The sequence below is a fragment of the Conger conger genome, chromosome 14, assembly GCF_963514075.1.
Source record: "Conger conger chromosome 14, fConCon1.1, whole genome shotgun sequence".
NCBI lineage: Eukaryota > Metazoa > Chordata > Actinopteri > Anguilliformes > Congridae > Conger > Conger conger.
In genome coordinates, this window is record NC_083773.1 from 12104141 (window position 1) to 12118453 (window position 14313).

General features: G+C 39.3%; 1 protein-coding gene across 3 annotated transcripts in view; it reads right to left on the reverse strand.

Annotated features, from left to right (window-relative positions):
* The window catches only part of mitfa (melanocyte inducing transcription factor a), a 44834-nt gene extending 33263 nt beyond the window's left edge, over positions 1-11571 (reverse strand). For all 3 annotated transcript variants that reach the window (XM_061219210.1, XM_061219209.1, XM_061219208.1), the window contains exon 1: positions 11370-11571. In XM_061219210.1, the coding sequence (XP_061075194.1) occupies positions 11370-11473 (104 nt within the window). In that variant the 5' untranslated portion in view covers positions 11474-11571. The remainder of the gene's footprint in view (positions 1-11369) is intronic.
* Between the last annotated feature and the right edge of the window lie 2742 nt (positions 11572-14313).

A 14313-nucleotide genomic window follows, 5' to 3' on the forward strand; every position in this document is an offset into this window, starting at 1 on the left:
TGACACCAGCCTACAGACAGTCATCACCTACAGAGAATAGATAAAGTAGTCTCAGTTACACAGATACATCTAGGTGACATATGGCGGACTATCAAAGGAACCCATCATGTGTGACAATGATTTCTTCGTTTGATTCACCATATTTATAAAAGAGTAGGACAAATATGTACTACTGTACAAAAAGTATAAGTGCAACATTTGGGCAGAGGCTACATCCTACAGTACCTGGCCCTCCCACATAGGAAAGAATCATCAAGAGATGATCAGTCTGTCCACCAGAGGGCACACTCCAGCTTTGTGGTTACACTTCTAAAGCTATCTGTCACCATACAAAGTCAGATGGAAAGCATTAAATTAGACAATGCAGGATAACTACGAACACGATTAAGGCAGGAACAGGCCTAAGAGTTTTCAGGAGATGATGCGAATTCATTGCCTTCGTCACTTTAGTCAGAAATATTTTCCCAAAATTGAGCATGATTTTACATTCATTTTTTGTGCTCTAGTTAGATTGTAACTTTGTTACCATTGCAAGTTTTGGGGCGGAACTTTAGTTTTAAATCTGCAAAACCCTCTGCCAAATGCTGATTCTCCCTGGGCTGAATCCGGTCTGCTCAGTGAACATGCTGGGTCAATTGCTTCATGTAATTACAGTGCTTCATTACATTACAGCCAGAGCAGCTGTGCGAGAGGGCAACAGCGCTTTCAATAAACAACATGTAGCAAAACCATAGACGGAACCCCATTCATTTTCTATTTGCACTGATGGCACCCTACAACAAACACTTCATAGAAATGTCCACGGTTAAAAACATTTTATGAAAAGTGCAATGCATAATTAGCTTATTATTACAACACTTTAGAATCCAGTTTCTACTACACTCATGACTGAAATCTGACTGCAGCTCTGCCACAATCTACAGTATGGGTCTGCTCATATGTGCTGCATATTCAGCCTTCAGAGATCATAGGCTGGTCTCTTCCCAACATGTCTGAACATGTCCTATATCCTACTTCCACATTTTTTTAAAAGAACAGAACTTTTCACACAGTCCCTGCAAATCACTAGGCTAAATCCTGATCCGGCTAATGCACTCTAATTATTTGCTTATCATTTGCTCTCAAATGCAGGATGGTTAGCATAGCTTATACTTTGAACACTACACATCACACATCAATATGAATGGATAATCACAAAGGGATTCAGGTTCAGTACCTAGGCCCAGGTTTCAGACTCACCTCAGCACCCTCTCTGGATAATGAGACTCCCAACTTCATATCTCAAGTCTAGTTCCTCACCCACTACCCGACACTGCTTCCCCTACAGACAGCGTGGAAATTACGTAATGGACTGCATGCAAGTTACAGACCTCTGAAGTACATGCATAGAGTAAATGTTTGGCTTCCAACATAATTGCCCCCCCAAAAGGCAAGGGAAGACTACCTTAGCAGGTAAGGGCTGAAATGGGAACCTCAGTCAGTTACTATTATGCAGTAGTGTCATAAAATATGCGTGGCTGAACTGAACGGTCATGTTGGCTATTAGGGGTTGATATTCATAATAGCCTTGCCAAGCACATTAGTATTCTCAAAGTGTGTATATAGCACACACACACACACATGCACACACAGACGTGCAAACAAGTACCAATTTCATTCAGTCTTTTACAGTTAAATTAAAATTAAGGATTTTGTAAAAGTGGTAATATACGTTTAGATTAAAATACATAAACATTGTAAAAATGATCTCACCTTACCTGATTACTCTCATTATTTGCAGTTTGGTTATTCACAGTACTGCAGTTTGCTTCAGCCTGTCAGTGGAAACTTGACGCAACGCGACACTTGGGGGGGGCCTATTTAAGCGCATGCTGTGTCACCGTTTCCACAAGATGACAGAGTTTAGGCCTACTCTCTTTCTCGCTCATCGTCTCTTTTTTGAAGCTAGGACACAGAATGAATTAAGTTTCTACACATCAACCAGTGTTTCATTTCTAGTTCATAATTGACTAAGAATTGTGAGTAAGTTTAAGCCAAAAACAGTCTTGAGGGTTTTCTGCTGGAGCCAAGCACCCAAACATCAACAGCATGCAGCATCAACCAACACATCAGTCTCCACTGCAGTGCTAGACCAGACCAGACTATGAGCACGATCCCCTGTAAGAAAAATGACTTCCGCTTTGAGAGGGCAGTGAAAATACAAGAATGCTTTGCACGAGTCTCAATTATGTGTGCTCAGCATTGGCTCAACACAGAGCCTCATGGACCTGGAGCAGACAGAGAGCACACACTGTTCACAACTGGGCTCTCCTGTGTTTGTCTACCCTGCAGACAGAGAAGGCCATGGAGACTGGTAAAGTTGACATGTTCGCCCCTGTGGGTGTCTCCAGCTATTACAGTGAACTCAAATTCAACAGCCAGCACAAGTATTCTCAGATGGAATTTATAAAGCATTCTCTCACTGGAATTTGAAAGCTTTCAGTCATCCCAGTACACACTACGCTTCATACACAACGTACAACACAGATAGCATTGATACAAGGCTTAGTGTTCTCTGACTAAGCCAGAGAGAACAGACTTCAAATGTATTTTTAAGAATCCTCATGATTTTGACTCAACAAAGTCCAACTCACGTTATATTTTTGTAATGCGATTGCTGGAAAAAACTTATTGGATATTGTCAATATGCCCTGCGGTTTCACAAAACAGGAAGAGGGAGATGTGACTCAAGTGTTTCCATCTACTAATTGGGCCTAAAAATACACCCCTTTGTTCCAGCCTCCTGTGAGTTTCTTCACCTCCCTCTGTGAAATATCCCACAAATCTGCCTCTCCACTCTGCAGCACTTAAGAGTCTTCAACACTTTCCGAGGTAAGGCGAGAGAACAGCTCTGTCAGCATAACTCACTTTATTCTCAGACATGTCATTATCGGGCACCTATCTATCTGTTCACTTCTTTCCAAGAGACCTGATGAACCTACTGTAATGAAGGTCATCTAGATAATGCCCTACTTGTTGTTATTATTATTACTACTACTACTAAAATTGTCATCATTCGTAGTATTAGCAGTCGTAGTCGTAGTAGTAGTAGTAGTAATGGTAGTAATAGTAATAGTAATGGTAGTATTAGCAGTAGTAGTAGTAATAGTAATAGTAGCAGCAGTAGTAGTAGTAGTAGTAGTAGTAGTACTGCTATTACTACCATTACTATTACTACCACTACTACTACTGCTGCTACTATTACTATTACTACTACTACTGCTAATACTACCATTACTATTGGTAGTATTAGCAATAGTAGTAATAGTAGTAGTAGTAGTAGTAGTAGTAGTAGTAGTGGTGGTGGTAGTAGCAACATAGATCTTACACATAGGAACTGCAGAGAGTATGAGGCCAGGAAGTGAACCGGTAGGGAGACATGTTGAGTGCAGAAGAGCCTGCTGCCCATTGAATTCAACGCATTTTGTGCATTCAATTATGTTTTACAAAACATCAGGGGTTCATTGGTCACTGAATTCAATGACCAACTCCAACAGATTCCTTATATTTGGTGGTTTTACTGAATGGGGCACTAAAGGTAGTTAAATATACTGCATTGGCAGTGCAACCATACAGTAACTGCAGTAGGGCTGAGGGCTGAACGCAAAAAGCCCTCCAGGTTACAGTGATAATGTAATGCAAGCATTAAAATGAGCAGAAGCAGAAACAACATAAAATATCATCTTTCATTTCAATCCAAAATTAATTACTGTGGATCACTCAAAAAAAATGTCATACAGTGAGACTGTACAATATAGGCCAGGCATTCATATTTCAAGTGGATCTATTCTAAGTAATCTATCAGTCTATTAATAAGCATATTCACCACATATTCACCAACAAACGGTGAGAATTTGAGACTTTTCAATGACAGAGCTTAGGTGTGAAAGAGGCGAGTTTCTCAGCTTGATTAGCCAGGCACCCACTGAGAGTGTCTGCAATCAAATAACAGCAATCTCCAGCATGCTGAGAAACACAGGCATGGTCTCCGGCCACTTTATATCTCTGAAGTGACAAAGCATGCTGTACTTACACAACCATGTCTGAAGGGAGCCACAGGCACACGTGTTTGTCTGTCAAACCCTGAGTCCACCTTCAACACCCTGCGAGAGATGAAAATCTATCCAAATCCTCCCTGGCACAACTTGCAGACTGATTTGCACAGTGGCTCTGATACACTTTCCATCCCTGATAGTGAATCCATACACTTTCTCCATACTCAAACACCATTCAGAGGCAAACCCAAGCGTAATCATAAAGATAAGGCAGGTATAAAAGGCCCTCAATGCAACTGCTGAAAACAGTAGCAGAGTCATATTCACGGTTAAAGCTCGTCATGGTGATAAGAACAGATTGAACGAACGTGGCCTTTATTTTCACCACCGGGCCTTTAAGGGTCAGCCACCCACGATTGTACAGTCACTGAGAACTCTTGTTCTATAGTCATTTAAAACACTGAAAGCATTTGTATTTGAAAATGAAATTTACACATCCTAACCTGTATATTGTTTTTTTATATGATATATTCGTCCTTTTTGAGGGGCTGGGGTGAAGTCAAAGCATCTTTATTGGTGGGCTCTGATGCCATTACATTATGCAATGGTCCTCCAAACAAAAGAACTACACTGTAATCCTCAGAGACATACCAAACAACAGAACTACACTGCAATCTAATAACTATTGTTTATGAAGTACTTTGAATAAGGAATGAATATGCCATAGAATCTCACTTTAGCTGGTAATTCTTAAAACCATTAAAAAAACTAGAAACTATTCAAATAGTACCAAATTCCACATATTTACATTAAACCTAGTTTAATACAAAAACAATACTCATAAAAATAACTTGCTTACTGTATCGCCGTTGCCCTATATGAAATCGAGGCCTAGAATCAAAACTAGGTAATGAAAGCTCTCTTATACCTGCACTTAGAAAGCGATTGAACATCCCTGGCTAATTACAGTAGAAACACACATGAGGTAATTTGTCCCAAACATTATGGTACCCTGAAATGGGGGGTTATGAATAAAAAGCGCTGTCATTTCTACACAGTGAATGAAGTGTATAAAAATACCAGGTTCATTATTTAATTGCAAATCGAAAATTGCGGCATACAGAGAAATTAAGAAATTAAATCTTTATCCCGAGATATACAGAGCTCAGTGTGTGTATGCTTCCCCCCCCCCCCCCCTCATAAAATCCTTTTTTTAAATAAAGCCAGCACGATCAAAACTGCAACATCTCTTTCCCTCAGGAATCTCACATTCTTTTCTAAATTTATAAGACTAATTTACACTGCATATAGCACGGCGTGCATCGGGAGCATTTTACAGTCTGCCAGTCTTCTAAATGAGGAACATTCATTTTATTTCCAGGCCTTCAAGTGAGTCTGCTTCACACCTAACAAATCTCTTTTACCAGATTACAAGCCAGTAAGATACAAGAAAGCATTTCTATCATTTTGTCCCTCGGCAAAACAAACAAACAAAAAAAAATCTCATTCTGATTTCCGGAGGTTCACACACCACTGAAAACAAAAGTGGGACTGTAGAGTGTAACGATACCTGCTAGTTCCGTGGTGTGCTAACTGGCCTGTAAATGATACTGCACATGAAACCAACTGGGCTATTCCATGCCAACTCTAGGAGGCTGCACCACAGCACCTCTTCGATTTTCCTCTTTTTCTGTGTACTGATAGACACTAATGAGATATAAAAAACTTGAGCTTCATACTCCATTTTGTTTTCCCAAAAGAGCCATTAAAACGTTACAGGATGTCGCAAAGAACAACACGCCATGGCACAAAATGTGATTTATAGAGGTCCATAACTGAGTAAGAAAAGCCAGAAATCTGTGAAAATGTGTATCTAGCTGTAATTGTTTATGTAGACTTCATATACAGCCTCAGAAAACATGCATCTACTTTCGTATATTTGGCCCTAAATGGCCCAATGTCAGAAATTTCATCCAACCCTCTACTTCGGATATGTTGAATTTACATCCTTAATCAACTTTTCTAGAAAGAATGAGCTTTGGTACTCAATGGGCTTTGTTTATACAACACTTCCAACAATCCTAACTTCATACATCTTTACATACATCTAACGCCCCTATTATATAAAATTAAACTCCGATTGCAGTTACGAGTATAGCCACTGTGGACTATTCCACTTTAAATGGGGGTGTAATCTATTACTACAGAAAGATTCCTACATGCAAATCTACAGTACAAATATTTACGCCTTTCCTCACAAAGTTATGAACCTCTAAATATCACATTTTGTGCCATGATGGCTTTTTCATTGTGATACCCGCAACATTTTAAATGGTTCAACCTGGAAAATTTAATGGAGCATGAAGATAAAATTCAGGAATTTTATATCTCATAATTGTCAAAACAAAACACAGAAAAAGAGAAAGATCCACACATAGGAATCTTGAAATTCTCAGACCCTTCCCTTTCCCTTCTCTTTATCTCATGATCAAGTTCTTCTATCTCCAAATGGCGGCACAATTTTCCTCAGCACCCATGTTCTTCCTTACTTTCATTAACCCCCTTCAGGATGTATAATTTCTTTCTACACTCCTACTCAACCACTGCGATAATCATTCCCGGGCAGACTGACTGTTCAGTCTCCACCTTGTTCCACTGCTATAATCTCTTCGGTCTGTTATCCAGCATTGAACACAGCCACTCCGTAACTTGTAAAGCGTCTCTTGCCACATGCAAACTCTTTCAGACACACTTCTTGAAAAACTTCTGCTTTCCTATGCTCCCGGTTTTAAGAAAAATACACAAGCCACAACTTGCTTAATAGTTTCTTTTTTGTCATTATGCCCCTGTTGACCCTTTCTAAGTACCTTGCTTACTTTCCCCAGACGGGGGAAGCCACAGTGCGGGATCAGGCCATGGGCACATATGGTTGAGAGTGGACAGCTCAGAGGACTGCACTGCATGGTCTTCAGCACTGGTTCCTTTACCTCATAGGCCTATATTGTTCAGGGCTCTTTCATCAGAGCTGTATTACACTATTTTCTGTAGTACTATGCTAGAACTCACTGCTGATGCTGTCATATGGTAGAATATGAAATCTTTATGATGATGAAGATGAAAACAAAGATGAAGAAGAAGAAGAAGAAAAAGAAGAAGAAGAATCCTTTAAGTGTGAAGACAGGGTGTTTCACTTCCCATGTAATGGACTGATTTGGAAGGAAGTGAGACTCCTCCCTTCCCCATTTTATACATTTTACCATTCCAAACGGCTATTATGAAATACCTTACTCAACTCATCAATGATGAGACACACACACACATCGGAAAAGAGCCTACAGACAGAGTCAGTAATACATACGACACAAAATATAAATAGAAATATCATGATTCACTGGCCACATTAGAAGAACATATTGAAATATTTACAATGCATACCTTGAACAAATTACTCTTTGACCTAAAATTCAATGGGATTCCTGGGGAAATAATACATGGAAAATATTCTCCTGCAGACTATGGAGTATAATCGCATACAGAACTGGCCATGACTTTGATGCGATTGAACTTTTGACCTGAAAATGTCAAAGTGTTTTGGGAAATAGTGAGTTGTAAATTCTGTCCCTTCATCGGGAACATGGTCGAGGCTCTGTTATGGCTTGGGCATGTTTTCAAAATGCATGCACTGCTAAAGCAACCAAGGAGTTTTTCAAGGCCAAAAAGTGGAATGTTCTTGTCTGGCCAAGTCAATCACCCATCTTGAATCCAGTTGAACATGTGCTTGTTCAAACCCCCTCCCTAAGTGTGTCTAATTGTCGCTGAGCAAGACACCTTACCTCCAATTGCTCCTGACGAGCTGATTGGTGTCTTGCCTGGCAGCCTATCTCCGTTGTGCGAATGGGTGGCATCAATTCTAAAGCACTTTGTAAAATAAATACATTTACCGCAGCGCAATATAAGTGCAGTCCATTTACTGGAACTGAAGATGGCTGCAGTACAGGCCAGACAGAGCATCACCTGGTAACGTATGCCTGTGGGTCGCAGACAAGTACTAGATTATATCGCAACTTTTTAGATCGCAACAGATTAATAAATAAACAGATTATGTTTATTTGACCCACTACTTTTGCACCCCTAAATTGGGTGGACTACAGAATTGATAAAAAATGGATGTGCTGGAGTACAGAAGCGAAAGAAAATGATGTTACTGTCCCAATGCTTCTGCATTTAACGATATGTAATTATTACTACTGGCATACACAATTTAAAGGTAGAACCATTGTGCCGACAAAGAATCCCCTTTTAATAGCAAGATAGATGTAACTAAACTAAATGTAGCCTATTTTCCACCCGTAGTGATAAACTGAAAAGGTTGGTGACACTGAGATTTAATTGTTTTGGATTTAATTGCCAAACACTGAGGTGTAAATGGAAATTTAAACTGTAGATATTTATAACCCATAATGCAACAACCCACACAATAACTACTAATGCAAAGCAGCCCTTGCAATGTTCCTCTTACCTCACACTTATCCTCTGAGATAGTTAACTGTTCCCTCCTGTTCAGCTTGTAGTTCAAACTGAAGACCCAAGTAGCATTAAGTGATATTTTCTGCATAATGTATAGAAAAACAAATGTGCTTGAAGATAAATGCTCTTCTGTTAAACTCGTTTGTTTAATTATCTAAAAATTTGCATTTTTCACTTTGTTTGCCCTCTATCTGTTTGTTTATGCATACCACACCGCTCAAAGCTAAAAAGCCCATTCCGTTTCTGATTACTTGTGCTTTTTAACTATCAATATAATTTACTAAAAAAATAAAAGTATCCTCTTTAAAAGCTCTGCCCTTGGTATGCGCCTGTGCATAAACTTTACTGATGAGTTAGATAGGCTACTGTAAAAACATAGTTTGGACTCTAACACTACAACTTTTAATAAGTGGGAAAATAACACAAAAATAAGAGCCTTTAGAGACTGCAGCACACTCCTGCTGTAATGAACGCATCGTTGCACCGCTATTTTTAAAAATCATTCTCAACAGGAATTACAAGTAAAATAATTAGTATTTCTTCCCAAGGAAATCGTCGTTGTGCTTAAAAACAAATGAACTCACACAAATATGGGTTCTAAACAAGTAATCACGTTAAGAAATTTACTGACGGAAAAAAGGAATCAGTTTAGAATTTAGATAACAGCTTCCCTGCAGCGGCCGATCACAGTTTCCTTCTGCTGATCACAGTTTCGTCCCGTTTCGCAGGAAAAAGCAGCGGTTTCACGGCGCATACTTGGGCGCAGTGTTAAATTGGGTGAACACAGGGGAGCAGTGTTGAGGCACGGTCGAGGACCCACTGCTTTTCATTCCAGGATAATGCCGTTCAGTGGTCCGGTCACATGTTTCTGCCACTGAAAGGTTAGCTGCAGAGCCCAGGCCTCAGCCAGTGTGGGATATATTGTTTGGACCAAGGTCTGGACAGTGGGGAGAGGTCAGAAAATTTGGTCAGAAAAAGAGTCAGTGCTGTCTTACCAGTTCCATTCCCCACTTTGATAGACAATATAAAATGTTTGTCTATCAATAAATATTGATGAATTTGGCAATAACTAGACACTTCCCGTGTTGGACATGTTTGGGAGAATATAAACACAATAAGCTCTTGACTTACCAGTTTGTGGTGGTTACAACATCACTATCCGCGTGGAGATAGTGATGCTGTACCCAACACTTAAGAATTCTAAGTGTGACTTACGATCCTGGCACATTGGCTAACATCTATGTCAATGCTGCCTACCAACTACCAAATCCAGTTGTGGTGTACACAATGATCGCTGGAACAAGAAGAGAGTAAAGAAGTTAGGCTAATAAATATATTTTTTTAATGTAGTACCATTTACATGCTTTTATTTAATTTCATAACAATAATCTATAGCCTAACAACATTTTTGACAAAATAAAAATGTCAAAATAAATTAATTTTAAAAATCGACACACACCCACACACCACCAAAAGGAAAGCGATAGTTAGTTCAGCCGAACTAGGCTACACCGTCTTCTTAGCTGAACTTGACTCAATGACTCTCTACGCAAAACATTGTATTTTTCTCATCATCATGTTGCCTGAGTGCAATGAAAAGAAAGGCTTAGTTCTTCACGGTTATGTTATCTATGCTGCTTCCATTTTTCAAAGTTAATCATTTAATTAACTGCAGATTGCAAGTAATTTCAAGAGGAAATCATTCTAATGCTTCTTAAAATAGCTACTTGAACTAAAACGTCCACATTCCATGTGTGGCTCAAGACAGACAATATAAGAGCAATTTAATTACTGAGACAAATAATAATACAATGACGAGGGGCAATTAGAACTTCTCGGTGTTTTTCCCCGATTTGTCCACAGTACTCGCTGATCCATTGTTATTGTAAGAAGTACTCCTCTAAAACGACCACCATTAAAACCACCAGTTAACGTGTGTGTGCATGTGTACGTGTGTGTGTGTGTGTGTGTGTGTGTGCGTGTGCGTATTCGTATGTGTATGTGTGTGTGTGTGTGTGTGTGTGTGTGTGTGTGTGTGTGTGTGTTGGGGGGATACGGTATAGAAATTGCATCGTTTCAGGCTATACATTTTCCAAAGCGTTTTCCCAGAAGCTACAACTCAATAGCATTCCTAAAATAAGTGCCCCATTCCTGTATGAAATAGCAGTGTTTTAATTAGCCTATCAGTTGAAAAAACACTGTCCTCTTTACTTTTTCTCCTTTTGCGTTTTTAGTATTTTTTTCCGCATACGTTATACAATTGCACAAACTGAAATTAATGATCAAATAGAGCAATTAGCTACTTAATCATAATGGCCCATGCAATGCACAGCCTAGTCTCATTTTAACAAACTAATGAATGCCACGACGACTTAATATTCGAATCCAGTATGGTCCAATATTATTTCTGGACAGCATTATCCTGACAACACCCGAACATTTTACAAAACAATGTTATTAGCAGAACGACCAGAAACCCAGTCAAACAAATCCCTCCCAGAAAGCTATCACAGACAGGGAGTGATGACAGTGTGCTTATAATAATCTGAACGGAAAAGCAGCGTTAACATATGGAACGAATCCAACAAGAAAATCGTTTACTTAAAACTTAGCAAGCTGTCTTACATGACATTGCATCTACCATACGCCAGATTCAATGTCTGTATAAAACCAACTACACTGTTGACAGCATTACTTGCTAAGTTTTTTTTTTTAGACTGAAACATGAAAACTGTAAATTATGCAGCTAGCACGCAAACAGCAAGCTAGCTGTTTAGCTCGCTAACATTTCATTTGCTACGCACTAACCTGTTTTTCAAAGGTTGGCTTTTCAGTTCATAGTATGTTTTTGGTTCTTCGTGAAATTCTTCGCCGACTTCAAAGTCTGCTACGATCCCCGATTCCGATTGCATCCTTCTAGCTGTCAATGTCAAAAGTTGCGCCAATATACACGAATAACAGAAAACAAGAAATGTAGCTTGATAAGTGTAAACCACGCAGTACCAGTCGATATGCTTGCAAACTGCTGACCTCCCTACACGTAGATGGCGCTAAAAACTATAGAATATGTAGTCCTCTATAATGTATACGCCGTATGAGGAAAACGACGTTTGCGCATTAATAAAACTACAAGTACCGTGTGTTAACATTATTCCGTTTTCGCCATCATAATATCCCCGGGACTGATGTCAATGTCAGCAGCTTTTCGTTTTCACTGTCTCATGGAATTTTCCCAATTTCTTTCCTTGGTAATATTATTTTAGTAATAATGGGTTTAAAATGTTTTTAATTGTATAAGGGCTTTAAGAAACGTATGAGCTACGATGGAATGGCTCAGGTTCACACAAAAACTTAACTAACTAGTTCATATTAGTTTGTGAAAATGTTTTACATTTTCCTATAAGCGGAGGAACATATTTCCAACTGGCATAGACTACTGTGTCAATATGCATACATGAAAATTTTCTAATTTTGTAAAGTCTGTCAGAAGTACCTGAAAAGCCTATTCACACGCCCGCACGCAGTTGACCACATGCAGGTTCGTTTAAAACAATACTTACACAGTACTAACGCATTTACAAATGAATAAAACAACGTTTTCAGAGATAGTATTTGAATGCCATTAAGAAATATAAACATACGATACCATTAAATAACAAACTGGCTACGTAAGCAAAACGAGCGGCACTGTCTACTGGATACATACAGAATACTACAGGGTCTAACCTACTAGGGCAGCTGAGAATAAAAAAGTAATACGTGTTGGTACAAATTCTAGAAATGTTCCTGATGGTTTGAGCTTTTTTGAGGGGGTATTTCTTTCAAGTATACTTTAAATCAAACTGAATACTGCTATGCACTAATACATAATCTAGTGATACAACAAAAATGATTCAAATTCAACCAGTTCAAGGATTATTTTTAAATATATTTGGAACTGTTGCAGTTTATTATCTAAATTGCGCTCCCTATTGGTTTTTATCTTTGCTGAATTTTTTTCTGAGCCCAATTTGGCAGTTAGTGACTTTTATCCACTGGGTGGCAGTGCAAGACAAGAAAACGGTGTCTGTGTTTTGTCCGTTTTGCTGTTCTGTGGATATCTTCCTACCAAGTTCTAAGGATCAGGCATTTTGTTTGAGTTTTAAAACGTGAATTTTGGTTCAGAATTCAGATTTTCCTGTATGTTATTAATCAGCCAGTTAGTCTGTCAGGTTGTTAGAACCAGTAATGTGAATGACAGCAAACATATTGTATTGGTTGGATGTTTGAGTTATTGTTTTCACCACAAAAAAACAAAAAACAATATTCATATATTTAGATAAATGTTTAACTTTAGATGAATGTTGAACCCACATCCTGCCTTCATACATGGGGTGCCTGTAGTGTAGTGGTTAAGGTATATTACTGGGACCAGCAAGGTCAGTGGTTCCTTCCCCAGTGTAGCAAAGAGGAAATCCACACAGCTGTTGGGCCCTTGCGCAAGGTCCTTAAACCCACACTTCTCCAGGGGGTATTGTCACCTGCTTAGTCTAATCAACTGTAAGGCACTTTGGATAAATGTGTCAGCCAAATAACATGTAATATAGTACATTATTATCATATCACACTTATATAAATTCTTGGTAACCATCTGCATCAAGGTCCTGCACAAAGATGCCAATTAATGTATTACCAAATAAGATCTGCAATACATTATGCATTTACATTGCAAATCCCTGTGTCCATGGTGACCTTACATTAATGCCTGCTATTCATTAATACAACTGGGCCTTGACTGGAACTTCCTTTGTCTGATTCGCTTTAATGCCAATGGCTTGTGGGCCAGCTACAGTGACACCTATTCCCAGCACCCTGTCTGGCCTCCTCGCACTGCACTGTCACAGGTGGGTGGTCCCAATGCTAACAGGCTATGCCTACATTCCCCACATATCCCTGACCCGATGCTGAATATAAGCAAAAGCAACCACATGAAACATATCAGCAAAACAGAGATGCTGACAGCTCCCAAACGACACTTATATTATTATTAATACCCCAGTGTTTATATGGGCTCATTCATAACTAATCGATTACTTGATGTTTATTTAATTAACTAATCTCCCTTATCCAGGAAAACATATGTACATACTATTTCATATGTTTTATGCAGTTGAATAATTTTTTATTTAATATCTGATTTCATTCTAATATTCATTTTATACAAAATCTGGGGAGTGGTGTATGAAATTGGTCTTGACCTGAAACCTATCAACACTATGTTTCTCGTTATTGACTTATGTTAAATTGTCTCCTAAATGTATACATACATTAAATACAGTGGGCGGGCGGCACGGATGGTGCAGTGGGTAGCACTGCCACCTCACAGTAAGGAGGTCCTGGGTTCGAATCCCGGTCAGCCAGGGCCTCTCTGTGTGGAGTTTGCATGTTCTCCCCGTGTTTGCGTGGGTTTCCTCCGGGTACTCCGGTTTCCTCCCACAGTCCAAAGACATGCAGGTTAGGCTGATTGGAGTGTCTAAATTGCCTGTGGGTATGAGTGTGTGAGTCAATGGTGTGTGTGCGCCCTGCGATGGACTGGCGACCTGTCCAGGGTGTATTCCTGCCTTTCGCCCAATGTATGCTGGGATAGGCTCCAGCCCCCCTGCAACCCTGTTCAGGAAAAGCGGGTTAGGATAATGAATGAATAAATGAAATACAGTGGGCCCCAGAATTATTGGCAATACACAAAAAAAAACAATATGATTACAACTCAAAA